Here is a 26,825-nt window from a genome sequence, read left to right on the forward strand (position 1 = left end):
TCTGGAGTTTATTTCTTTTTATATCTGAGTGAATTTTGACATCAAGTGAAGCAGTTTTGTTTTTCTTTTTATGCATGAGAGAATGTTTGGTGACAGTACTTTTATGCTTGGAATAATATTATCAGGGAGCCTTACAGCTGACCAGGGATTTAAATGCTGTCACCGTAATTGTTCTGTGTGCTCATTGCCCTTTATAGTCTGTATTGAATGGAACATCGTTGTAAACACTGGAGAATAGAATTGTTAAATAAGGGGTTCATATAATCAACTTGATCCCTCCCCTTAAAACTGTTGGCTTTGTGCCAACTTCCACTGGTATGGAAACAGGATGCATATGGATGAGGATCATCATCATCATCATCGTTTAACATCTGCCTGGCATGGATTGGATGGTTTGACTGAGGACTGGCAAGCCAGAAGGCTGCACTAGGCTCCAATCTGGTCTGGCAAGGTTTCAATGGCTGGATGCCCTTCCTAATGCCAACCACTCTGAGAGTGTAGTGGTTGCTTTTTGTGTACCACCGGCACAGGGGCCAGTCAGGCAGCACTAGCATCGACCATGCTCAAATGGTGCTTTTTATGTGCCACCGGCATGGGAGCTAGTCAGGTGGCACTGGTATTGACCGCACTTGAATGCTGCTTTTTACGTCCCACTAGCACAGGAGCCAGTCTAGCATCACTGGCGTCGACCACACTCAAATGGTGCTTTTTAAATGCCACCAGCATGGGTGCCAGTCAGGCGGTACTGGCAACAACCATCACAACAATTTTACTTGGTTCAACATGTCTTCTCAAGCACAGCATATTGCCTGATCATTGAAGGATACTCTTAAATGGGCTGGTTATGCAACACTGGCATGGGCCATGGCCATGATCTCACTTGCCTTGCTGGGTCTTCTCAAGTGCAGCATATCTCCAAAGGTCTTGGTCTCCTGTCATTGCCTCTGTGAGGCCCAATGTTCGAAGGTCATGCTTCACCACCTCATCCCATGTCTTCCTGGGTCTACCTCTTCCACAGTTAGGGAGTGGCACTTCCTCACACAGCTGCCCTCATTCATACATAACACATGACCATACCAGCCCAGTCATATCTCTTGCATACCATATCTGATGCTTCTCACGCTCAACTTTTTTTTCGGGGTGCTTACACTCTGTTGTGTATGCACACTGACATTACACATCCAGTAGAGCATACTGGCTTCATTCCTTTCAAGCCTATGCATGTCTTCAGCAGTCACAGCCCATGATCCACTGCTGTATAGCATGGCTGTTCACACACATGCATCATACAGTCTACCTTTCACTCTGAGCGAAAGGTCCTTTGTTGCCAGCAGAGGTAGGAGCTCTCTGAACTTTGACCAGGCTATTCTTATTCTAGCAGCTATGCTGTCAGAGCATCCACCCCCACTTCGTCATTTCCTCTGCGAGGCTCAAGATCCTAAGATCAAGACACAAATTCACTTAAAGCATCATGCAAACCAAATATAAAAATAACATAGGATAATCTCCCTACCTCTGATTATCAATAAAAAAAAATTCACTCTCACTTTTGTTTCATTCAGCAGCAACCTAAAGATAATTCATGCTTCAGTTAACAATCCTGTCCAACTCTGCAATATGTCTATGATCCTCAGAGTAGAGTACAACAACCAACCATCTGAAACATTATATATTTTTCATTTGACAACACAAGAGATCTCTTTGATAACAAATTGACTTGCAGACTACCTCTAGTCTTCGAAGTTATCATCATCATTTAAAGCCTGTGTTCCATATGCTGGCATAGGTTGGATGGTTTGACAGAATCTAATGAACCCAAAGACTGCATCATGCTCCAATGTCTGTTTTGGGCATGGTTTCTATGACTGGATGCCCTTCTTAATACCAACCATTTTACAACAAGGACTGGGTTATCTTTTTGTGCTACCTGCACTATCGAGGTCACCATGCAACTCACAGAACTACAAATTCTAGAGGAGATGGACAGATGGTCAGTATCATGCTTCTGGATGAGGAGATTGAACTATGGGAAGTGATGGGGGGCAGTGCAGGTTCTTGCAGAGGATCTGAATGGCTACTCACATCTAGGAGGAGAAAGGGAAGAGAAAATGAACAGTAGAAACTGCAAGCGATAGATAATGGTGACGATATGACTAGGTGGCGCTACAAGGTACAAGGTGAGTTGAAGAATCAGTTTGCAAGGATGTATAGGAAGGAGAATGGGGGGACAGTGAGACGGACTGCCCGAAGGGGTAAGATCGAAGGATGGATGAACATAGAGCCATGAGTTGTGGAAGATAGAGGGATGCAGTAGAGAATGAAGAGGACAAGCAGTATGAATAGTAAAGATGATACAGTTGTGAGGGTGGTGGCGAGGACAAGACAGAGGGATGACATGGTTGGTAGTCTGCAGGAGCCATGGGGGTGTGGAGAAGAGGAAGATCTAATGCAAAGGAGTAGGTGATGAATCACTGTAATGTGGATGGAAATTACAATGCATGGCACTTCCATAAACAAAGTTTTGCTGATGGAGGCAGGTCTTTCGAGAACCTCATAGTGCCAGAGATCTCATTACCTCTGTGAAGCTCAGGATCCTGAGATCAACCTTAACCACTTCACCCCATATCTTCCTGGGTCTCCCTCTTCCACAGGTTTCAGCCATTTTGAATGACTATGGGCCTCACGGAGGCAATGACCATGCCCTTTGGCATTATGTCATGCTTGAGAAGAAGACCCATCACACCAAACAAAATCACAGTTGTGGCAGATACGGGTGTCACCCAAATTGGCACTCATGCCAGTGGCATGTAAATGCACCCCAGTGTCATACAAATGTCACCTATTGCACTTGTTACATAAAAGCACCCATTACATTCTCAGAGTGGTTGGCATTAGGAAGGGCATTCAGCTGTAGAAAACCATGCCACATCAGACTGGAGTCTGGTGCAGCCTTCCAGCATGCCAACCCAGTCAAACCGTCCAACCCATGCCAGCATGGGCAACGGACATTAAATGATGATGAGGATGATTACTTTTTTTTATATAGTATCGCTATGTCTAAATGAAATCGGTAAATTTCTGTATTAACCCCTGCACGATTTTCACTAAGAAAAAGAAAAACTCAGATTTTTTACATGGAATCAAGTACCCTGACCTCCTACTATGCTGCAAATCCTTAATGTTATGTTTCCCTCGGGTGACTCGCAGAGATAACACAACGAGTTATACAATTTAATTATTACATTTATTGTTCAATTACATACAAAGAACGCACTCACCCAATGTTCGTTATGAATAAACAAAAGTCATGTCCGCCATATATATATCAATGACATTTTACTACGACAGTCCCACAAGACAACAACAATGAAACAATGAACTCAGACGAACCACATGACACACGGAACGTCAGACGAATTACATATCTAACAGTCCATATAACACCTCCCCACTGAAATTGATGCTACACAAGAAGTATCAACAGCAAAGTCTCTCTTGGGTTTTACGGGTTCTCTTGGACCGTCTTGGGTTGTCTGGTCCATACTCTGGAATGGGTAACATGGTCTTGGGTCTGGTTTGTCTTTGAGTTAGTGGCACAGTTTCCGAGATCTCCATCGGGTGATCTGTTGCAAATTCAAATACAGTGTTTTCTGCATCACCAGGTTCATTGTCTTCCTCAGTTGTGTACCGCGGTCGCAGCTGTTCCCAGTGTCGTCTCCACATCGGGCCATGAGGTATGACCTTCACGTTAAAGCAGCGAGTACCCAATGACTTCTTAATGATTGCTGGTACCCATCGGGGATCTTTGTCTCGGCGAGGTCCATAGTATAGTGCATACACAGGATCTCCGGCCTTGTACTGCCTGGTAACTTTAGCGACATCAGCCGAGCTTGGAGTCACCTGAGACTTATGTGCTTCCTTAGACTGTTTGCCTTGAGCAATATGTGCTGGCGATGGCAGCAGAGAATCAATCCTTGTTCGTATCTGCCGGTGATTCAAAAGTTCACTCGGAGAGAATCCACAGGATGTCGGTGTTCTCCGGTACTGCATCAAGAATTCTTGAAGTGCTCATGTCGGCGGAAGAGAAGACTTCCTCAGAGCTTGTTTGAAGGTCTGCACCAAACGTTCCGCTGCTCCGTTGGTAGCTGGGTAGTAAGGTGCCCCTGTCAGGTGTGTGATCCCGCGTTCTTTGCACCAGCTCTGGAACTCCTCAGACGTAAAAGTTGGTGCATTATCGGTGACCAGTGTGTGAGGAAATCCGAAGTGCGCAAAGTCTTCCTCAAGCAGATTCAAAGTGGCTTTGGAGGACGTGGAGGAAGTAGGATGAATGCATGGGTACTTGGAATAAGCATCTGTGATCACCAGCCAATCTCTACCCATAAAATTTATTGCATGGTCCAGATGTAAGCGGCTCCACGGCTTTTCTGGTAACATCCATGGGTGAACTGGAGGCTTAGATGGCTGCCTTTGATGTTCGTTACATGAATCACATCGTCGACTGGCTATCTCTATAGCAGCATCGATACCAGGCCAATAAACAGCAGTTCTTGCTAGTTGTTTCATGTGTTCCATGCCAAAGTGTCCGAGATGCAGAAGATTGAGGATCTTTGGCTGCAAGCTATGTGGAATCACAACTCTAGATCCATGTATAAGGCATCCATGACAGATACTAAGTGAGTTTGATAACTTACGGAACTTGTTGACTTCGTCATTGATCTCCATGTTCTTTGGTGGCCAGCCTTCACGGACGTAGCGCATCACTGTAGATATCACTGGATCTTTCCCTGACTCTTGACGGAGGACGTTAGCATCCACAGGTTGGACTTGAATACTAAGAGCTTTGATGGCACACACCATGTCTATGTCTTCACCATTTTCCTTTCTGTCAAAGTCGTTGTCATCACCGAATGGCAAGCGACTGAGGGCATCAGCATTGCCATGATCTGCTGATTTCCAATATTCAATGGTGTAGTCAAACTGGTTCAGCCACAGGGCCCATCGTGCTAGTCTGTTAGCAGCGAGAAGTGGCGTCCCTTTCCTCGGACTGAATAGTGATGTCAGTGGCTTGTGGTCAGTCACGAGTATGAATTTACGACCGTACAAATATTGGTAAAACTTCTGCAAGCCAAATATGATAGCTAGGGCTTCCTTTTGAATTTGACTGTAGTTACGCTGTGCAAAAGTAAGAGTCTTGGACATATTGGCTATTGGGCGCTCGCTTCCATCAGGATAGCGGTGAAACAGGACTGCTCCAATACCAACGTTTGATGCGTCGCAAGCCAGTCCCAAAGTTTTGTTTGGATCGAAGTGTATCAGAACTTGACTTGATGAAAGTACATTTTTCAAGTGATCAAAAACTCACTGTTCCTCATCTCCCCACTTCCAAATAGTTGACTTTTTCGTAAGGCAATAGAGTGGCTCTGCTATACTGGCTAGGTTTGGGATAAACTTTCCATAAAACTGAACTGAACCTAGGAAAGATTTCAAGCTTGATTCGTTCGTTGGAGATGGCATCTTTAAGACTGCTTCGACTTTGGATCCCTTAGTGATCCCTTCAGCCGACAAAATGTGTCCAAGGTATTCTACACTGGGTAGTGCAAACTGGCACTTTTCACGGCGACATCTGAGTCCATTGTCGCTTAGACGTGTGAGCAGACACTTTAGGTTGTTTGCATCTTTCCCACTGACGAGCATGTCATCCTGGAAGACGGCCACTCCAGGTAGATCATGGGTCAGGTTTTCCATGATCTCCTGAAAGTAACCAGGTGCTGACTTGATTCCAAAAGGGAGTCGTTGTTGCAGGAGTACTCCACGGTGAGTGCTGAGTGCGAGTCTGCGTTGACTTTCTGGAGCCAGCTTGATCTGATTATAGGCATCAGCAAGGTCTATCTTTGTATATCCGAATCCACCTCCGAGTTTCTGCATCAGTTCAGCAGGGAGTGGCATTGGATGACGGTGATCAGCAAGTTGGTCATTAATTCCCACAGAGTAGTCACCACAAATCCGTAGTTTGGGCTTCAGGTTGCTTGAAGCGTGTGCTTTACGAATCGGTACCACTGGCGTTCCGTATTCATTGAATTGAACAGGCTTCCAGATTCCCTTGGCGATGCCTTCTTCGTAACCTTTGGCCAGGTCATCACGAAGAGCAAATGGGACCGGACGTGCCTTGTGAAAGACTGGTGTTGCGTCCGATTTGAACTTCACTTCCAGTTCAAAGTTCTTGAGACATCCCAATTCTTGCTTGAAAAGATCTGGAAATTCATCACACATGTTGTGACAATCTTGCTGCAGGGAAACATAGGGCTCGCTTGAGGTCTTTGGATACATCCCTTCTGCACCTTCCCTCTTAGCTTGGCTGTCTATGCTTTTCAAACCTAGAGCAGTGTCTACGGAAATTCCCAGAGTCTGGATAGCATTCCGACCCAGCAAATTAAGATCAGAGATCTTGGTGACTATGTAAGGTATAAGATCCTGCTTACCAGTTGTTGGATCCTTGGTTTGGCCCATGAAAGTTCCTAGAACAGGCAGGTTGTGCTTGCTGGCAGATTCATAACGATGCTTGACATCTTGCAGCTTTGGTCTTCCAAGTTGTTTCCAGACTGACAAGGAAACAAAATTGCCTGTAGTAGCAGTGTCCAATTCCATTGTGAACAGTCTGTTCTGGATTGTTACTGGCACAATTAAACTATGAGTGTCTCGGGAAACTTCACCTAGGATCGCCTTGACTAGCTCAGCTTTTGTGATTCTTTTCACGGGAGTTTGTGAATGGCCATTGCGTTGCTGATGTTGTTTTTTCCTACACACCGCTTGCAAATGACCCTTTTTATCACAAAAATGACATTTGGTTTCCCTGAAAGGACAGTCTGTTGCTTTGTGGGCCTTTCCACATCGGTAGCATTTCTCCTGGTTTGTGGAATAAGACTGCTGATGTTTCTTTTGAGGACTCTTATTCCTGTTCTGCTGGACCTTGTACACCTGCTTGGTTTTGGAACCGTATACAGTTTCTTTTGCAACCTTTGCTGCGTCTTCAGTCTCAATGGCAACCTGGACAGCACGGGCAAAATCTAGTTCTGAGTCTTTTATCTTAAAAAGCGCCTTCAGAACCGCTTCATTGTTAACCGAACATATGAATCTCTGTCTCAGAGCTTCATCCTGTGGGTTGGTGATCGCTGGAAAATCACAGGTAGCTGCATCCTGGCGTATACGTGCTGCCAGCTCCTGGAGAGTTTCGCCTGGCTTCCGCTGCATATCACTCCAAAACTTGAAACGCTCTCTCACAATGAAAAGTTTAGGGTCGAACTGTTCCTTCATGAAGTCAACGATTTCGTCCATTATCAAGTTGTTGATATCTTTAGGCGGATTTTGTTGGGTAGCCAGATTAGCAAGTTGTTTGTAAACAGTAGCAGTCTGATTGGTCAGGAACACTTGTGCCATGCGTTTTTCAGGTACAGCATTAGCAGCCACAAACGTACGGAATCTTGACCAGTAATCAGGCCATAGTTCTGTCGCTGAATCAAATGCAGTAAATGGTGGAATCGACACTGTTGTTGAAGCAGCTGAAAAATAGCCACTAGAATCGCCTTCAACTTGTCGAGCACCAAACAGTTTTAACAGAGCGTCCATATCTCTCTGATGTTGTTGCATTTGCTTGTCCATTTGTTCCCTAAACAATTTAATAAGTTCTACTGTCTGTTTTTCAGCCATTGTTATTACGATGAATAATTTTACGGTAAAGTAAGCATGTATCCTATCGGCGACGCCAATAAACTCTGTTATGTTTCCCTCGGGTGACTCGCAGAGATAACACAACGAGTTATACAATTTAATTATTACATTTATTGTTCAATTACATACAAAGAACGCACTCACCCAATGTTCGTTATGAATAAACAAAAGTCATGTCCGCCATATATATATCAATGACATTTTACTACGACAGTCCCACAAGACAACAACAATGAAACAATGAACTCAGACGAACCACATGACACATGGAACGTCAGACGAATTACATATCTAACAGTCCATATAACACTTAATTTTGGTTTGCAAAAGGGGGGGGGGGCAGGGTCCCTCCCGCAATCATTGGAAATATTTTTCTCTGTTGAACGAATTCCTGTGACCTCCTAATATGCTACAAAACCTTTTTGGGGGTCCGAAAAATGGAGTGGCGTGAGGTGGAAGCGTCGGAAATTTCACCTTCACCCCCATTGATCTTTTCACCAGCACGATTTTCACTAATGAAAAAAAAAATCGGATTTTTTGGCGTGGAATCAAGTACCCTGACCTCCTACTATGTTGCAGATCCCTTATTTTGGTTCGGAAAAAAAGGTGGGGTGGTCACCCCACATTTTTTCGTGCGGGTGAAAAGATCAATGGAGTAGGGGTGAAATTCCCGAGGATTCTACCTCACTCCACCCCGTTTTTCGGACCCCAAAAAGGGCTTTGTAGCATACTAGGATGTCACAGGAATTCATTCAACGCCCCACCCCTTCCGAACCAAAATAAGGGATTTGTAGCATGTTAGGAGGTCAATGTACTTGATTCCACGCAAAAAATCCGAGTTTTTTTAATTTTTTTCTTAGTGAAAATCGTGTGGGTGTTAATATAGAAATTTACCGTGAAATCTTTACACACACATTGAATTTTAAGGATTTTATCGAAAATAACATTTATGAAATAGCATGCGACAATATATTTAGGAACCATAAGCAATAGATTTTTCTGTGGTGATTATGTATTCTACGTTGAAATCATTTCGGGAAATCTTGAAATAGCTGTGAAAAGAGCAACGACGTGCGAAATGCCAAAAGATTTTTACAGCAAAACCAGCCAAACTATGGGAATAATATGTAATTCTAATAATGAAATAAATAGAGAAAAATGTGCGTTTTTGTTTTTGCTTTGTTTTCTTTTCTTTTACTGTGGTATATAAATAAATATTAGCCAGATAGATTTTTAAAAGCCAAACCAGATTTCAGCCACAGTTGTTGGCCTTCGCTGGCCGCTAAATTAATCGGGGACGTAGAAAATATGACACCGTTTCAAAGCTCTCGCACTCTTTTCATGTAAAAGTATGGCGATGACAAAAGATATAAAATCTGTCTTTGATGAAGCTGTTATTTTAGAGAAAACAAACAAAGAAGCTTCTATAGAATTGTTGACAAATGTTTGTAAGTAATTATATTTGCTACATTAATATTGGCATTTGTACAAATTGATCATTTTTAATTATTGCTGACTCACAGGGGAGCAGTCATTGTTTGGGAATCCAGACACAAATTTACCGGGTTTTTTTTTTTGCCTTTTCGTTTTTAATTCACTTCTTTCTAGAGAAATCATTATTTATAACGATTGTATTATATATATATATATATATATATATATACCTCTTTTACCTCTTTTACTTGTTTCAGTCATTTGACTGCGGCCATGCTGGAGCACGCCTTTAGTCGAATCAAATCGACCCCAGGACTTATTCTTTGTAAGCCTAGTACTTATTCTATCGGGCTTTTTAGCCGAACCGCTAAGTTACGGGGACGTAAACACCAGCATCGATTGTCAAGCGATGTTGGGGGGGGGGGACAAACACAGATACACAAATACATATATATATATATATATATACATATATACGACGGGCTTCTTTCAGTTTTCGTCTACCAAATCCACTCACAAGGCTTTAGTCGGCCCGAGGCTATAGTAGAAGACACTTGCCCAAGGTGCCACGCAGTGGGACTGAACCCAGAACCATGTGGTTGGTAAGCACACAGCCACTCCTACGCCCAGATAGAAAGTTTCAGCGCTATTGTTTATGAATTTATAACGTATTTTTTTATTATTCTAAATAGAATGCATTTTTTTAAATGTATTTCATTATAATATTTATAGATAAAATTCCAGTTCCTTGGATTACTTGCATATAAATTGGATCTTTGTATGTAAATTATCGAAAGAGAGTAGGATTCCTAACACTCACCCTCATAACTATTCAGGATTACGCAATATTTTCCTTTAATTCAATTGAAACTCTCTAAATTCTGTTCAAGGATGCAAAATATCTTCTGTCTAAACTTTAATCAAACTTATTTTCCTAATTTTATTAAACTGTGATGAACTAAAACTTTGTTCTTAGTATTTAACTCTAGATCTGCGCTAAACTTATAAACCAGTGGTTCCCAACCTTTCCACTACCAAAGACCCCTTTTATTTAAATGAGTTTTCTCACCCCTTTTAATATGCTTGTTCTTATGTGAAATTTTGAATTTAGTTTACAGACCCCCCCCCCCAGTACTACCTTTGCGGACCACAGGTTGGGAACCACTGATGTACATTTTATATGAAAATTATTCTAGTTTTAATCCTTCCGTCTTTTTGTATATTCAAGACTCTGTTAGCCAAACGTATCATTTTTAGGCGGAGGTAAAGAATATATACACCACCCGTTTTCGGCGTAACATAAACCCTAACCCTAACCCTAACCCTAACCACCGGGTGTATGTATTTTTAGTTTACTCTCGTACAGATTTTTTTCTGATGTTAACAGTCCTTTAATTTTATTTGTTATTTTGGATTCACTGAATAGGTGTGACTAGAGGAAGATTTGGCAGCTATTTCTTGCTGGTCGAGAGACTAATTCGCTTGTTTGAATTGAGGATTTTATTTATTCTTATGCTGATGACTAACTTTTGAGCAAAAAGAAAAAGGATCTTGGTGAAGAAGGGCTAGGAAATGCACCAGTCTTCATGTCATGGCTCGAAAACTCATTCACTTGGGCATAGAATTCAAAACTTTGAAAGGGTATTTTAATATGAAGTTAAGGAGAATCTTGATAAGGATGCTGACCCAAGAGATTCTTATCCGGAATTGATATTACTGAGTCATCCAGAGTACCGGAGCAATTATGGTTTCCTACATTACGCTCACTAAAACTATTTGATGGTTATGGTGTGGGTGGGGGTGGGGGACAAAATTAGTAACCGGGGTAAAACGAGTAATCTGATTTCTCGTTATTTTCTCTCTACCCGTTTGGAATCATTACATTAGTAAAAATTGGTCAGCAATAGTTGTTGCTGAAGTCGAGAGAGTCGGAAACAGGTGACAGGTACTTTTTTTCCTTTTTTTTTTTTTCAAGAAATTTTTCCTACTTTTAACCGATTGTAATTGAGGTTGCTTATAAAATATCTGGGTAATTTTTGATGTTTATCAATCGATATTATTTTTTATGTTAGATTTCAAGTCGATTTTTTCCCCCCACACACTAATGTCTAATTTGATAATTTTCATGTTTCAAAAAAAAAAAGTCTAAAAATGGGGTAAAATGAGTAATGTCTCATTTCAATAATCTCTTCTCTTTAGCTGTGTCACGAAACCCCAATTTATATTCATGACCCTTTTTTTCCAAGTAACATTTCTGAGTTCTGTTGATTTCTAGTTTACTCTCTCTTGGATATTTCCTCTGATTTTTTTTTTCTACTCACACTGCTAATTTTGATTACCCCAAAATTTCGGCTTCTCTTTCTTAACACTGTTTCTAATATTCTTTACAAATATTCATCTCTTAAGACATTTGTTTATTCTTTTAATGCTTTCAGTTCAGATTATATTCTTTGTGAATTCTCACTTTATGGACAACTCTCTTCAAATGGGAAGTTTTCCTTGAATTACTAAAATTAATGACTATCTTTAATTTTCAAAGAGTTCCAAAACCATTAATACTTCATATGCTAATATAGAGTCAATATATATTTTTTTGCTGTTATTTTATTTCCCAGTGAAGAAAGATATTGGTACAAACCTTGAGGACATTGAATACAAAGCACAAGTTATCTCCAAGCTGGGAGATTTATTGTCAGAACAGAAGAATGCTTCAGGTAAGTTATCATTGTATTTAGTATAGAATTGTTTAACATTACTGTTGTATGTAAGGAGGTTTGTTTAAAATTTATGTGTAGTATTGCTGCATTTCATATTGACATTGAAATGAGAATGTTTTAATAGCTAATGTCTTAGGGAGTATTGTCAATACACTACTGGGAGTCATTTCATGGTTCCACTATTTTGCTAGGGTCTGGCTGCATTAGCTTTATCACTTCATTCTTCCTAAGAAAGCTTGGCTTTTATTCTTATCTTGAAAGTTAGAACATCAAGAGTAGGGTGATTTGACACACATTAACCCTTTTGTTACCATATTTCTGTTGAGATGCTCTGTGTTTCTTTCAATTAATCTTAAATATAACAAAGAATTTCGTAAAATGACTTCTTTATCATTCAACTAGTGTTAGGAACATGAATTGTGACTAAGGTTTGGTGGAAGATTTTAATTCAAAACTTTTGAAAACAAGACATTTGTACTACAGAACCAGAGGCGGTTTCAGCATGGTTGATATAGAAAGGGTTAAATTTGAAGTGGAGAGTTTAAGGTAGTTTTTAAAATTTTTCTTTGTTTGAGGCACACTGTGAAGCTTGGCAAAAAAAAAAAAAAAAAAAAATAAAGCCTGTATTTAAATGGGCAGAATCTTTTTTTGTTTATAAAAGTACTGTGGCAGTTTGAACAGACAAGCATGAGTTGTCAAGGCATCAAATTGTCGACATTTTTGGTTTTCTCTTGGTTAGATCTCTGATTTTCAGCTTAGAGTATCATAAGCTGAGCACAGAAAGCTTTCGTGTTGAAAGTTAACTTGGAGGCATAGGAGAATAAAGTTTCATTACATCCAACAATGTGCTTCAATGGAATAGATGATGAAGAATCATGATATACACTTAGATTTATATTCTATGCCAGCATGGGGAAAATATATGTTCTGTTATTTAGACTATTGATGACAATGCAAACCCAACTTGACACATAATCATTTTTAACAATAGTATTATTATACCTGCATTGCATATTTATAAAAAGAGATGCATTTTCAAATCTTTATCAGTCCTGATATACAAAGTATTGATATATTATACATCGTACTATGAACCAACAAGGGAACTTCTATGCTATCTGTCTACCAGAAACAGCAACCAAATCCTCTTTAAATCATATTCTATTATCTAAAAGAAACAACACAGTGGTTAAGGTAGTCGTAGGTAGCTCTTGTTAGAATGCTTTTGATGACCAAAGGTCTGTTTGGTCAGAGAAACACTACACTTGCTACAATAGCAGCAGCAGCAATTTTCTAGCTCCATAAGAAGTGAGAAGGTACAATGTTTCTTATTTTCAAGTGATTTCTTTCTGTCATTGCTTTGTATCTTCAATTGTAGGGCTTGCTTCCTTGATAAAGGTTACTCGACCATTTCTTGGAATGGTGAGCAAAGCCAAAGCAGCTAAACTGGTACGAAATTTAGTTGATCACTTTCTGGATCTTGAGGCTGGAACTGGAAACGAGGTAATGCATATTTCCTAAGTGACTGTCCATCTTTTTAAAAAATGTTTTCAGTTTGTGTGTTCATGTTTGTAATTGTTGATAGCTTTTACAAGTTTCAGTCATTAGACTGTGGTCTTGCTGAGGAAGAATTTTTAGCTGAATGGATCAACTCCATTCAACATAAACCTGGTACTTATTCTGTTGGTCTCTTTTGCCAAACCGTAAAGTTACAGGGACATAAACAAACCAACGCTGGTTGTCAACACACACACACACATATATTCTTTCAGTTTCCGTCCACCAAATCTACTCACAAAGCTTAGGTGAATCTCAGGCTGTAGTAGAAGACACTTGCCCAAGTTACCATGTCTTCCTGGGCCTACCCCTTCCACAGGTTCCCTCCACAATTAAATGTACCACATGACCAAACCAGCACAGTCTTCTCTCTTGCACACAACATCTGATGATGGAGTAATGTTGAAAATCCTTGTTATTGACATTTGTAGATATGGAAACTAAAGCATTGAGAGTTAAATGGTTTGACCCTGGACATAATGCAGTAACTGCAGGTGTGATTGTATCATAAACCTAACTTTTAGTTTCATCTCTATGCATGTTTGTGTGCGTTTATGGTAGTTTTACTTCCATTAATTTTTTTTTGAAAATCCAGATATATCTATAAATTGATGGAATTAGTGATTCTAACTAGGAATTGTATCTAAAATCATAAATTTTGTTTACCAATAATTTTGTTAGCACATTACCTGTTGAAGCTGTTACGAAGATATTGTATTGGCCCAAACCATCAGGACTAGGTGGTGTTGGCAGTAAGATGTATTCTTGCTATTTAATATCGTTGTTGGAATTTTTGTTTTCTTAGGTTTCACTATGTAATGAGTGTATTGATTGGGCGAAAAATGAGAAAAGGACATTTTTACGACAAGCACTTGAGGTGAGTTGTTGATTTTAATTAAAAACAATAAATGAAATTTTGTGAGTGTAAATATGCATATATGTTTGCCATGTGTTTAAATGTATATGTGTGTTTGTTTGTGCATATACATATGTGTGTATGTGCATATGCACATTTGTCTACATGTGTGCATATGTTTGTATTGAAGTTAGCTCATGAAGTCATATGCAATGTGTTGGTCACGTCATCTTGTCTTGATTTTGGGCTTCCAAAGCAATTACAAGGTATTCTAGTAAGATTTACCCATTGATATTTCTTAATTATTCAAAATAAACTGAAGGTAGGATAATAAAATTTGGCACACACATTCTAATGTAAATTGCCAATTCATTGCAGTAATTACATTTCAAAATGACCACCACAAAATGCCTTGATCATAGTCTGCAAGGGAGACTTGCACCCATCAGATGGAACAACAGCCCACACCATGAACAAAACTGGTCTCTGATGGCATAAAGCCTGTCGTTCTACCTGATGGTAACTGCCTCGCCGATGAAGATCAACACTTTGTTAGCAGTGTACTTCATCTCAGCTAACATGGTTTTACTCATGTTGAGCCATTTCTTCTTGGAAGCTGCTGAAATTCACTGTCGGCATTGCTTCTTGTATGCAGCTAGCTTTAAATCCTCTTCAAAAATCCTTTGCCTTGATTATTTCGAAATATCAAGAGCTTTATCAGTTTTTTCTTGCACTCCTGCAGGGATTTCAGCTCATTTGCTTCTTTACAGTTTCAACAGTTTGTTTGCTATGAATTTGTTTCCTACCAAAAATCGGCTTACTAGAGGTAGTAGCGAACTCCATATATCGATTCCAGGTATTGAATGCTGTTTTACAGGATATTTAAGTGTTTTATGTCCTTGTTACTCACTGCAGTTGTTTTCAAAGTGACAATCTGGTCATGTTTTGCTTTAGATGCCATGTTTGTTTGTAAACCTGTAATAGACAAATGAAACAATAGACACATGAACAAAAGACGTGTAAATCTTTGCGTAAAATGTTGATAATATTTCCTGAAATGATATGCTTTAGGAAGAGTTATAAACATGTGTAAATCTTTCTGGGACACCCTGCACTTTATGGTGAATCATTTCTCAATAAGCATCCTCAGCATAGACGACAAAAGATATTTCATGATGTGACAAAAGACAACCATAGGTCCTTGAGCTTTGTTACATGGGAACATCTTGTAATGAATGAAATAATAGTCTCTAACTAGAAAGAGCAGCCTGCAGTTTGAGAAAAATGGAATTACTCATCAAATAGTGAAACTTAAACTGCCGGTTTTTGTAACTCTGTATAATTGAGAATTAAGAAGAGATCTCACTCACATTGTTTGAGGCTGTATTACACTTTCAATCGTGTCATTCATGGAAGGTCACATGTTAGAAGACCAATACATGATGCTTATATGCAGCCAGGCGCAGGAGTGGCTGTGTGGTAAGTAGCTTGCTTACCAAGTTTGTGTTGGCATTTTGCTTCCGGTCACCATGGAAGATAGACATGCAGCTCATAGCTCCTAGATTCCTTTAAGAAGGTGGATTGGTCAAGGCTGGTTTGTGTTTGATAGATTTTCTCTGCCTGAGTTAACCCCGGGCTAAATAGCAACGACCATGAAAAACCTGCTGGCAACTAAACAGTCTGAATTTCACATTGGTGAGACAACAAACCCCATGACTAATATTTGTAGAATTAGAACTTGTGTTTCTGTGGTGTTTTAGTTCAACATCCAAACCTTCTAAATCATTCTGTTTAATTCTGTGTTTTTCTATTCTGTTAAACCATTTCAGTAAAAATATACAATTCATTTTTATTTTGCTCTTATTTTTGTAGGCAAGATTAATTTCAGTGTATTATGATACTAAAAGTTATGAAAAAGCTTTGGCCCAATGTAAGTTAGCTATGTTTTATCTTTAACTTTGTATTTCATCTTTTTTTTTTTTTTCTGTATAATTTATTTATTTTATTGCTGAAATATGTTGGCAGGTTTTGCAAATCTGACAGTTTAATGAGTTCTTTTAGCAAGTAGTAACAGCAATAGCCAGGAATCCATATCTATCTCTTCCAGCAACTCTTATATTCAGAATATTTGGGCTGATTTTGTCTCCTGATAGACTATTCTTACTTTTTCATTTTAGAAAGAAAATTCTTAACCTGTTTAAATGTGACACCTCCAGACACAAGTAATATGTCTGGTATATTTTGTGTGTATGCACTCTCACTCTTATGACGCACATCATCATCATCATCGTTTAATGTCCGCTTTCCATACTGGCCTGGGTTGGACAGTTTGAATGAAAAACTGGTAAGCTGGAGAGCTGCACTAGGTCCCCATCTGATTTGGCAGTGTTTCTACAGCTGGATGCCCTTCCTAATGCCAACAATTCTGATAGTGTAGCGGGTGCTTTTTACGTGCCACTGGCATGGGTGCCATATTGAAACAAATTCCCTAATTCCAGACACTCTACAAAAGCTCATTTCCTATTTCTTCAATCAAAAGTTGTTGTTTTTTTTTTATTTCCTTTTTGCCCCCTTTTTTCTTTTGTCACTTGTATGTTTCAATTTGGTTTTAAGTTCCTGTTGTTTTGATTATGTAAACAACCAAACCAATAAAGAGAAAGTGGTGACAACACAATAGCTCAGAAAACTGAAGTATGTTGTGTGCCTTATTCGAGTCTACCATAAATCATCAGTCTGTGTAAGGGTCTCTCCATGATGATCCCTTAACATAGAAGAACATAGCAGTAAAATTTCCCTCAAAGCATAATATACCATCTTAATAGGAGATATTTTACACTGAGATGGTTTTATAAAAATGAGATCGGGGGGCTAGATCAAGGTTGATCTGGGGTTAAACACAATATATATATTATCAGCATTATTGCTTTCATCTGAAACTCTGTTTTACAACATTTATTGCCTTTGTTGTAGAAGAGTCAAAAATTCAATGATGGGGTTGTAGATGTAGTGTTGGTACACGAGTCTATATTATCTAGCAAATGATCATGTCTCAGCTATAGTCTAAGTATGCGTTGTTGTGAAGTGATGCATGCATTTGAACTGATCCTTTAACCTTCAAAATGCCAATATAATATTACAGCTGCTACATTGCTGAAAGAACTGAAGGAATTAGATGATAAGGCATTGTTGGTAGAAGTGCAACTTTTAGAAAGCAAGATCTACTATGCCCTCTCTAATCTGCCAAAAGCCAGGTAAATATTATTTTATTTTATCACAGAGTGTTTAGGTTTTTAATTGTGTGACATACGTGGGAGAAATGTTGAACATTAAAATCACATCAACGTTACTGAAATGAAAGTATTTCAATCAACCGAATTGTCTTAATTTAATCTGTAAAGCAAAAAAGAAGTTTGTAGGTGTGCAATGAGAAAAAGCATTGAATGTTTTTAGATGGGTACTGTATTGGAGAATTATATTTTCTATGTTTGATTTTCACTAATCTTAAATGTAGGCTGATTAACCCCTCTAACAATGAGTTAGGTATTGTAAGCAAGTGTATTCTTGATGCCATCAGCTCTGATATCAGAAGGGCTATGGGCTTGACCCAATGAGATTCTAGTTCTGCAGTAATTGATTTTGTGACACCAAGGATAAAGCAGCCTGCAAGTTCTTCTCGTTCCATATCATGAATTTCTACCCTTCAATATTAAAATTCCTTCTCCTGAAGGCCCTAGCCCTTGGTGGGCAATTCACAAAAACGACTTTGATAACAGAATCATGAATACAAGAAAGTCAATCCTGTTTCACAATGGTTCCTCACAATGGCAGCTCATTGTTTGCTATATCATTGGAGAGCTACAACAGGACTGAGGTCAGTAATTTCATTGGGTTATTTTGGTTATCCTAAAGAAATGCACACCACACTCTCACAGTTTGCTCCTGGATAAGGATGATCTGGCAACCTGAGGCCATATGAAATAATCTGATAAAACTCTGCAAAGAATTTGGCCTAAATATAATAGTTATCACTAACTTGACTAAGGTCAACTTCCTAAACCTCAGGACAGGCAAGTACTATTATAGAAAGTCAATGTGGAAATTATTCCTAAATACTCCAACCTAAATACTTGTAATTAAAAATCTTCGGACTTTGGTTTTTGTTAGATTAACACTAAATCCCTTTGATTCTAGACAGACCTTGCTTCTATGCCTGAAATTTCTTTTCTAGTTCTGGTAGTAATTCAGCTATAAGAACAAGGTAATCAGCATAGAGGAGCTCCCAGAGGCAGCCTGTCTGAGGACTGATCCTTGATGAACCCTTATTTGCATCCTGAATTCATTGGTATAAGACTAATAGATATATAAAACAAAAAAATGGAGGCAGAGTTTCAGATCAGGACACTCACATAAGTTGGTTCCCCACTGCCCACCACCACAATTTTCTCCCTCACCATGGCCTTTGAAATGATGGGGGTGGGGCATCCTCCTGTGAAAATAATGTTTTATGCATACATGCATGTGTGTGTGTATATATATATATATATTAATCCAGAAATGCTTTTGGTTCTATTATCAAGGGCTGCTTTGACTTCAGGAAGAACTACAGCAAATGGCATTTACTGTCCACCTAAACTCCAGGCAGCTTTAGATTTGCAATCAGGTAAGTGGAATAAGCTTCATATTATTTGCTGCTACCATTTTTTTAAAAATTTATATAAAATTGTTCATTAGCTGAAACGAATGCAGTGTCTGCCAGTAGCACTTTATCCGATTCACTTTACCCGTTACAACTGACTTTAGTACAGTTTTATAATCTTTTGAACTTTAAAGAAGTATTAAATAATCAATCTTATAAAAATATCAAATTCTAAAATGTGTAGCATTTCAGAAAGATTTGCAGATAGAGTGTCTCAGTTTTTCTAAAGTTTCTAAGATAGATATTTTTGCCAATAGGCCAGTTGCTCTAGTAATCCGTAATCTTTAAAAATCACTGACGATAAAATAATCCTTCTCAATATCCATTGTTGTTATCCCTGCAGGTATCCTCCATGCTGCTGATGAGAAAGATTTTAAGACTGCATATTCATATTTTTATGAAGCGTTTGAAGGTTACGACTCTATCGACAGTCCCAAAGCCATCATAGCTCTAAAATATATGTTAATGTGTAAAATCATGCTCAATCTGTAAGTTATGTGTTCAAATATATCTTTATTGTGTTTGTGTCTAAGCAAATGTAGGGATAAGCAAGTTAGACAGATCAATATATAAAATACAAACAACGTATATATATGTTTACATACAAAAAGGTCTTACACAATATAAATGATAGAGAAAATTCAAGGAATTTGTAATACTTTTCTTCAACCCCCTTTAATTCTTTATATCATTTGTATTCTGTGTAAATCGAACCTTTTTGTATGTGACCTTATGTACATTTTTTGTATTTCATGTATTTAATATACTCCATATTTTTGATCTAACCAGTTCCATATGTAAAAGAACATGCTGCGTTCTGAGTATTTTTAAATGTGTTTACATGTGAATCTATATATTAAAAAAAAAAAAAATTATTTTTTCTTAGAGCTGATGAAGTGCAAGCAATTGTCAGTGGGAAAATAGCTCTGAAATATACAGGCCCTAATATTGATGCTATGAAAAGTATAGCTCAAGCAAGCCAGAAGAGATCGTTAGCTGATTTCACTGAGGTGAGGTGCAGTTTTATGTTTATTTGTCAAATAAAGTCGACTCTGAGGTTTTATGTTTCTTCTCAGCTCTATAAAAACTTATTGTTTTCTATTTTGTTATTTAAAAAGATAATTCTTTCTATGTTTGATTGCCTTCATTACTTTTTCCCTTTTAAGCAAATTGCCACAATTTATGCTTTAAGGTATTTTAGCTCATATAGATATATAAATATAAAATATTTCTCTTTGAAAGGAATGAATATCAAGTCATGTTAGTTAAATTGTTAGCAAAATAATTCACACTGAAAGCGTATTTTAATGATTAAAACTGAAGTTAAAGGATATTTTAGGTCGACAGTAAAGGAAAATAATATTAGTGGATAAATTGTATCTGACTTTCTGAGATGAGTGATAATCATTATTTCATTATTATACATGGAATTGTAGATAGACTAGCACTCTCATCTTGTGGAGGAAAAAGAAGCTCCAACCCTTGTCAAACAGTCATTCATAGTGTCTACAACACTATGAATTGGCACATACACTGGACTTTGATAACCTTTTCAGTAGACCTAGCATAGAATTGAATATCCTATGGGAGCCTTTAGTTTAAGAAGAGCATTAAAAAAAAAAGCACAGTAAGTTTTAAAAACTTTGATTCAAGTGGAATGAGTAAGTGACATCACAAGAATAACTAATTGGAGAATATCATGTATTATCCAAATAGTGGAATGAGAACAAGCAGTTTGACATGCTTAGAAAATTCCACAATACTGTTTCTACAGCATTATATTATACTGGTTACAGGTGCCACATGCATATAGCTAGGTGTACAAATCATTGAGAGATAAATAGGAATCTCTCTCTCTCTCTCTCTCTCTCACATGCAATATCCATATAGTTAAGCTGATGGATTACTGATTGTGTGGGCCCCAAGTTGAGATCTTCCAGCCACTGGTTTGGGTCACTTAACTGTTTGCTCTAGTTTTCCTGCAGATGACAAAAATGAACGAGAAGTAGGCTTCTGTTTTATGTTTGATTGGTTATCAATGAGAAAGATTTTTACCTCTAAAAGAAAATAAACCATATTTTAGCTTGCAAAAATGGATGTCTAGCAGTAAACATTCTTTGCAATTGTCAGGACTTCTCAGATGGAAGCAGTAGACTTCATTACCAAATTAATAATAATCTAATACCCATTAGTTATATTTTAACAAGGTTGTAGGATGAGAAACTGTGGTGTCCTGGGAAATGTCAAGCTGCATGAGGAGCAGCGAATGTTTTAATTTCTAATACCCACTAATCAAAGTAATTAATTGGTTTATTATTTTAGGCAGTTATATTTTGTTTTGCTAATCTGTTAATATCTGTTTTATAATCCATTTAATTATTGAACTCTTTAAACTGCAGACTTTAAATCGCTACCAAGAAGAACTCTTTAAAGATCCCATTGTGCAAGTACATTTTCTAACTCTTTACGACAACCTGCTGGAGCAAAATCTTTGCCGAATTATTGAACCATTTTCCAGAGTTCAGGTATGTTGTCGATTTATTTTTCTTTAGATTTGAATTTGTTATGGATGTTATCCTCAAGATCAGAGATTCGTCCTACTCTGCAACACCTTGAGCAAATCTCTTCTCCTATAATCTCTTGTTGACCCAACCTTTGTGAGTGAAATTGAAGCATTTTCTGAAATATAATAGAAATATTAAATAACATATGTAGGGTGATACAAGATCTTGTCTATCTCTTCATTGGCATCACCTGACATATTTTGCCTAACTTTTCACCTGCATTATTTAAAGATCTTAAAAAAATAAAATGTCCATGTTTTTAATCCTGGAGATTTTACTATCCACTTTAACTAATAGAAAAGGCCATTTATGTCCTCTAGTTGTCCTGGTAGAAGATAGTCCTCTAGTTGTCCTAGTAGAAGATAGTCGTTTCCATGCCATCTTCTCTCTATGATGGTTTTACATCATTTTCATTTTCATTTCTTTCTTTCAGATCAAGCGTATTGCAGAAATTATTAAATTATCACAGGTCAGTGTTTTTGTATATCATCATCATTTAACTTCTGCTTTTTATGCTGGTGTGAGTTGGATGGTTTGACAGGAGCTGACAAATTAGATGTCACCAAGCTCTAGTGTCTGCTTTGACATGGTTTTTATGGCCGGACGCCCTTCCTAATACTGACCACTTTACAAAGTGTAGTGGGTACTTTTTGCACAGCACCAGTAGCAGTGAAGTCACCCAGTAACTTACAAAACAAGACCCCCCCTCATCTAAGGTGAGGGAGTTGTATTGAGGGACAGAAATAGGTGTCTTGCACATCTATATAAACAGCTGTTTCTGGGGGCTCTGAATTACATAATAGTTTTAATATTGGCAGATGGAGTATGCGAAAAGTAATGACTATGCAACCAGTAGTGGATAAATATAAACATTACTGTAAAGCAGGCTTCCATTTTCAGAGTGGAAAGATTGGCTAAGTAATTCTGATCCCCCAGAAACAGCTGTCAAACCTGAAGTACCATGCCCTCCTCCCTTAGTTTTCTCTATCTTTTTTACTCCATGTCAATTTGTTCTGTAAATATATAAATCTCTGTATGTTTATACATGATTGTTCATCATCTAGATATTTTCAGTTTTTCTCTCTCTACATAAATACTCCTGTATATATATTCACATGTAAGAGATGGTATCAAAAAGTTCCTGTACGAGTTACATTTAATAAGAAAAATAACTTATTTATGTAAGTTTTAACATCATCTCCTTTGAAATAGTCACCTTGCGCATCAATACACCAGTCTCAGCATTCTTGCCACTTTTGGAATCTAGCCTGGAAGTTGTTTTCCATAAGTGAGTCAATGACCTTCTGCGATTCACTCAAAGGTGTTAAAATAGCAGCCTTTGAGCTGCATTTTCATCATGGGGAAGAAATTGAAGTCTACAGGTGCTAAATCTGGCAAATAGGACAGGTGTTTTTGGTGAGAAAGTCACTAGTGAGGTGATCTTGGTGACAAGGTGTATTGTTGTCATGAAGAATCCAATTCTTTGTGCTCCACAGATCCAGTTACTTGCGCTAAATGCCCTCAACCACTCAGAGGCTTCAAAACGTTGCAATAGAACTCTCGATTGACAGTCTGGCCCTGGGGGACAAATTCTCAAAGCACAATACCACATTTCTTGGGGTGGTGCAGGTCTTCTAGGGATCTTCTTCCACTTTTGAAGTGCCCTGTGCTACTTGAAACATTGCATAGAACTCATCACTGTAAGCTTTCCAAAGCATGCTTAATGTCTCTGTAGCAGGCTTTCTAAGTTTAATGCAAAATTTCACATTGGCTCTTTGTTCCTGTTCATGATAAAAATTGCAGACTACAGCAGACATGTGATCCCAAATTTCACAACTTGCGAAGTAAACACAACAGTGTCACTCAACACACTGCTTCATGAAGGTAACTGCTAGCTCTCATTGTGCGTGCATCTGATGGTGCGCTACAGAACTAGCCTGGGAACGTTTTGATACCACCTTGTGTGTGTGTGGTTCATATATCAAGCCCAAGCATGTTGTTTGTTTGTGTCATTATCTCCATTTGTTCACACACACACACATTTGTATAATGTACATTAAGATTTGGCCTTAATTCTTTCTGCTACTGGATTTGCTTGAATAAAGGTATAAATCTTTCTGTTTTTTCAGGTTTGAGGGTACCTTAAAATAGATGAGATGAAGTACATATAAAAATATGAGAAACTTTTTAAGAACTAAAATATAAATCTTAACTTATACTTGTCCATGTTTGAAGTACTTTTATATTCTCTTCTTGTGAATTTAAAGATTTTCTTTTATTCTTGTAGAATGAAGTTGAGAAGAATCTGTCAAAGATGATCTTGGATCGAAAACTGCATGGTAACTGGTTTGCTATATACCTTTTTTACTTTCCATGTGCAATAAGATTTATTTAAAAGAAGCCTGCAATTTTAGAAATGCTTTCTTGGGTGGTAAATGTCTGTGATTCTGCAGAACTAGGAAGATACAGTACATGTGTTAAGACTTGTGGAATTGTTGCATAAAGCTGAAATATTGGCAATGAAAGCAGAAACAGCCACACTAATTGCAAAAGAACAAATTTCATCCCAGAATCGAATCATTAAAGTGAGTTGGGAACAGAGAGCATTCAATTCAAATTGCAACTTCTGTTTTTTTTAGTTATCATGTTGTGCTAAGTTATTGATTAGCTGAGTCAGCCATCTGGTATCAATATTCTGGTATCAATATTCAGTTGTAGCTAATTCACTTCACCTTATACCACAAATGAATCTCTGAGCCAAGTTGTAGCCACTGAACATCATAGAATTTGGTTTCTTTTACTTATTATCATCATCATTGTTTAACGTCTGCTTTCCATTCTGGCATGGGTTGGACATGTAAAAATATATTTGACATCACCTAAAAACTACATGAAGCACATATCATTCCACAAAATCTGTTAGACTTATGTGGAAGTAGTTTGAAACTAAGCAAATGCATTATATTATTTGCTAATAAAACTTCTTTTTGTTTGTTAATTACAGGAATTTTGGATCAAGGAGCAGGTGTTCTAATAGTTTTTGATGAGACCCCTGTGGACCAGACATATGGTAACGCTCTGGAAACTATTCAAAATATGGGCAAAGTAGTTGATGCTCTTTACCACAAAGCAAAAAAACTCACATAAACTTATTTTCAATTTTTAGTATTTTTTTTTTTTAAATATCCACTTCCATAACATGTAATTACCTTTTCATTTGTGTCTAGAATTTTGTGTAATGTTGCTTTTCCAAAATATTCTATTGTTACAGTATTTAATTATGAAACAACAAAAATAGGCAAATAAACAAGAAATATTCAGCCTCCAGCCTGTTTCATATTTGTATATATTTTTCTTGCTTTATTTCTGTCTGTATTATTTTGATCATTCTGAATATTTTCATCTGCAAGACAGATGGGGACTACTAAGTTAAGGAGATGAACAATGGCCTGTACAAGATCAGGGAAAGAAATTGTGTTAGGACTAGTAATATACCCATCAACATGATACAAAACTCTGTTTATCTTTATTTGCTTGGATGAGAAGTTTCAATTCTGCTTAAGGATTGTACAGTTAATATAACAAAGGGCATGCAGCTTCTATAAAAGCATCCCACTCAGAATTAAAACTAGGAAAGAAAAATCTGAAGATTTAGAAGTAACTACTTTGGCTGAATGGCATTATTCTGTGTATGCAAAACTTTTAGTAAATCCTATAAGTTTATTTGCTTTGCTTAGTCTTGGTTAGTATAAGGAAAATTATTTAGCTGTTCACTAAGAATATGGAAATGTCTAGCTACACAAGATATTATCTGGCCTTTATTGCTGTATAAAAAAAAAATAAACGAACAGTATGTTAACTACTGAATTGTAACCAGTTTTAGCTTAGCATACCTTATGTTGGTTTCACATATTGGATCTACTGCAAAAAGAATGCCAGGCTAACTGTTTTTTTTTTCTCTAACTTCAGATTTTTCTGGGTTAAGTTTGTCTTTCACGTTCCAGTAATAATGTCATTTGATCATAAGTATGTGGATACAACATGAATCATCATTTCAAAGTAACTTTTTAGCTCACTGTAATGAAGCATTTTTTGTTATGTAAGGTGTGTGGAACCCAGAATCTGATTGATCTGACTTCCCAGTGAGTATTTATTTCAAGGTTTTAACAATGAAGAGCTACTAGCAATATAAAGGCAGGTTTTAAGAAGGCTGTTATTGAAATAGCATCAGTATGCTTAACAAGCATGCGGGCATCTTGTGTTTGTAAGAAAAAGAAGAATATCAATGTGTTGAGTGGGTGCTGTCACTCTGCTAGAACCTACTTGCAGTATGAAACTCCAGCACCACAGATATGGATATATAAGATTGCAAACTGCTTTATACTTTAGGTTTTAAAAAATCTCAACTGTGCCATCCAACAGGTCAAGTGACTATTTACAAGTCACTTGTTAACGAATCTTTAATTAAAGAAAGTTCAAACGTATCCAAGAATTCATTGCTCTCTTCACTGATTGACATGCATCATATCACTGGATAATGTGTACCTCTTGTTGAGGCAATCCAGAAATGCAATACTTGAGAATGGGTCTAGGTCCGTCCTTGTTCTTGTTTTAATAGATAATTCAAAGTGAACATTTGTAACATTTCAGCTAAGTCACTACAATGAATTGGTTCTATACTGGTTATCATCATCATCATATTTGCTTTCCATGCTGACATGGTTTGGATGATCGGACAGGATTTTATGGATCAGAAGACTGCATTTGGCTCCATTGTCTCAGTTTTGGTACAGTTTCTGTGGCTAATTCAGTGCTTTATCATAGCATTGACACTAATGCGGTTGCTCTGTAACTTATAAGACTGAAAGGGAGACTTGGAGATAGAGGGGTTGCTTTATGTGAAGTATTGAAAGTTTAAAATATGATGGGAAGAGCAGCTAGATTTATTGTTGTGAGGAAGATTCATGACTATCTTGCATTTTAGGTGGGTTTGGGGTGATGAGGTGACGGAATGTACCCTGAAGATAACATGCTCAAAAGGGTGAATGGCAAAGAATGTAGAGACAGAACAATCAGGAAAAGAGGGGTAAATTTACAAGAGTGAAAGATAGAAACATGAGGTAATCAGATGTACATGGGTTGATAGTAAATAGAAGTGGGTGGTACAGTAATAACACTGATAGATTGTGATATGTAGTAAGAAGTTTTGTCTTCGTTAATTACAGAAGCAAAATAATATAGTTGATAGGAGAGTGATAGGCCAAGCTAGCATGTTT

At 37.7% G+C, this 26,825-nt stretch overlaps 1 protein-coding gene across 1 annotated transcript; it reads left to right on the plus strand.

The window, feature by feature from the left end:
• Positions 1-9,038: 9,038 nt before the first annotated feature.
• On the plus strand, positions 9,039-24,876 carry LOC106874716 (26S proteasome non-ATPase regulatory subunit 11). The gene is made up of 13 exons (XM_014922546.3): positions 9,039-9,173; positions 11,775-11,873; positions 13,255-13,379; positions 14,239-14,310; positions 16,162-16,219; positions 17,429-17,540; positions 18,867-18,949; positions 19,329-19,473; positions 19,872-19,995; positions 21,385-21,510; positions 21,983-22,018; positions 23,837-23,888; positions 24,554-24,876. The coding sequence occupies exons 1-13, from the start codon at positions 9,077-9,079 to the stop codon at positions 24,694-24,696; spliced, it is 1,272 nt and encodes a 423-aa protein (XP_014778032.1). The 5' UTR covers positions 9,039-9,076; the 3' UTR covers positions 24,697-24,876.
• Positions 24,877-26,825: the final 1,949 nt, after the last annotated feature.

The sequence above is a fragment of the Octopus bimaculoides genome, chromosome 9 (genome assembly GCF_046866305.1).
Source record: "Octopus bimaculoides isolate indiv1 chromosome 9, ASM4686630v1, whole genome shotgun sequence".
Lineage (NCBI taxonomy): Eukaryota > Metazoa > Mollusca > Cephalopoda > Octopoda > Octopodidae > Octopus > Octopus bimaculoides.

Coding starts and splice junctions, on each gene's coding strand:
- LOC106874716 (XM_014922546.3), top strand. CDS start 9,077: ATGGCGATGACAAAAGATATAAAATCTGTCTTTGATGAAGCTGTTATT. Junction 14,311..16,161: donor TTTTACGACAAGCACTTGAG/GTGAGTTGTTGA, acceptor TTATTTTTGTAG/GCAAGATTAATTTCAGTGTA. Junction 16,220..17,428: donor TGAAAAAGCTTTGGCCCAAT/GTAAGTTAGCTA, acceptor ATAATATTACAG/CTGCTACATTGCTGAAAGAA.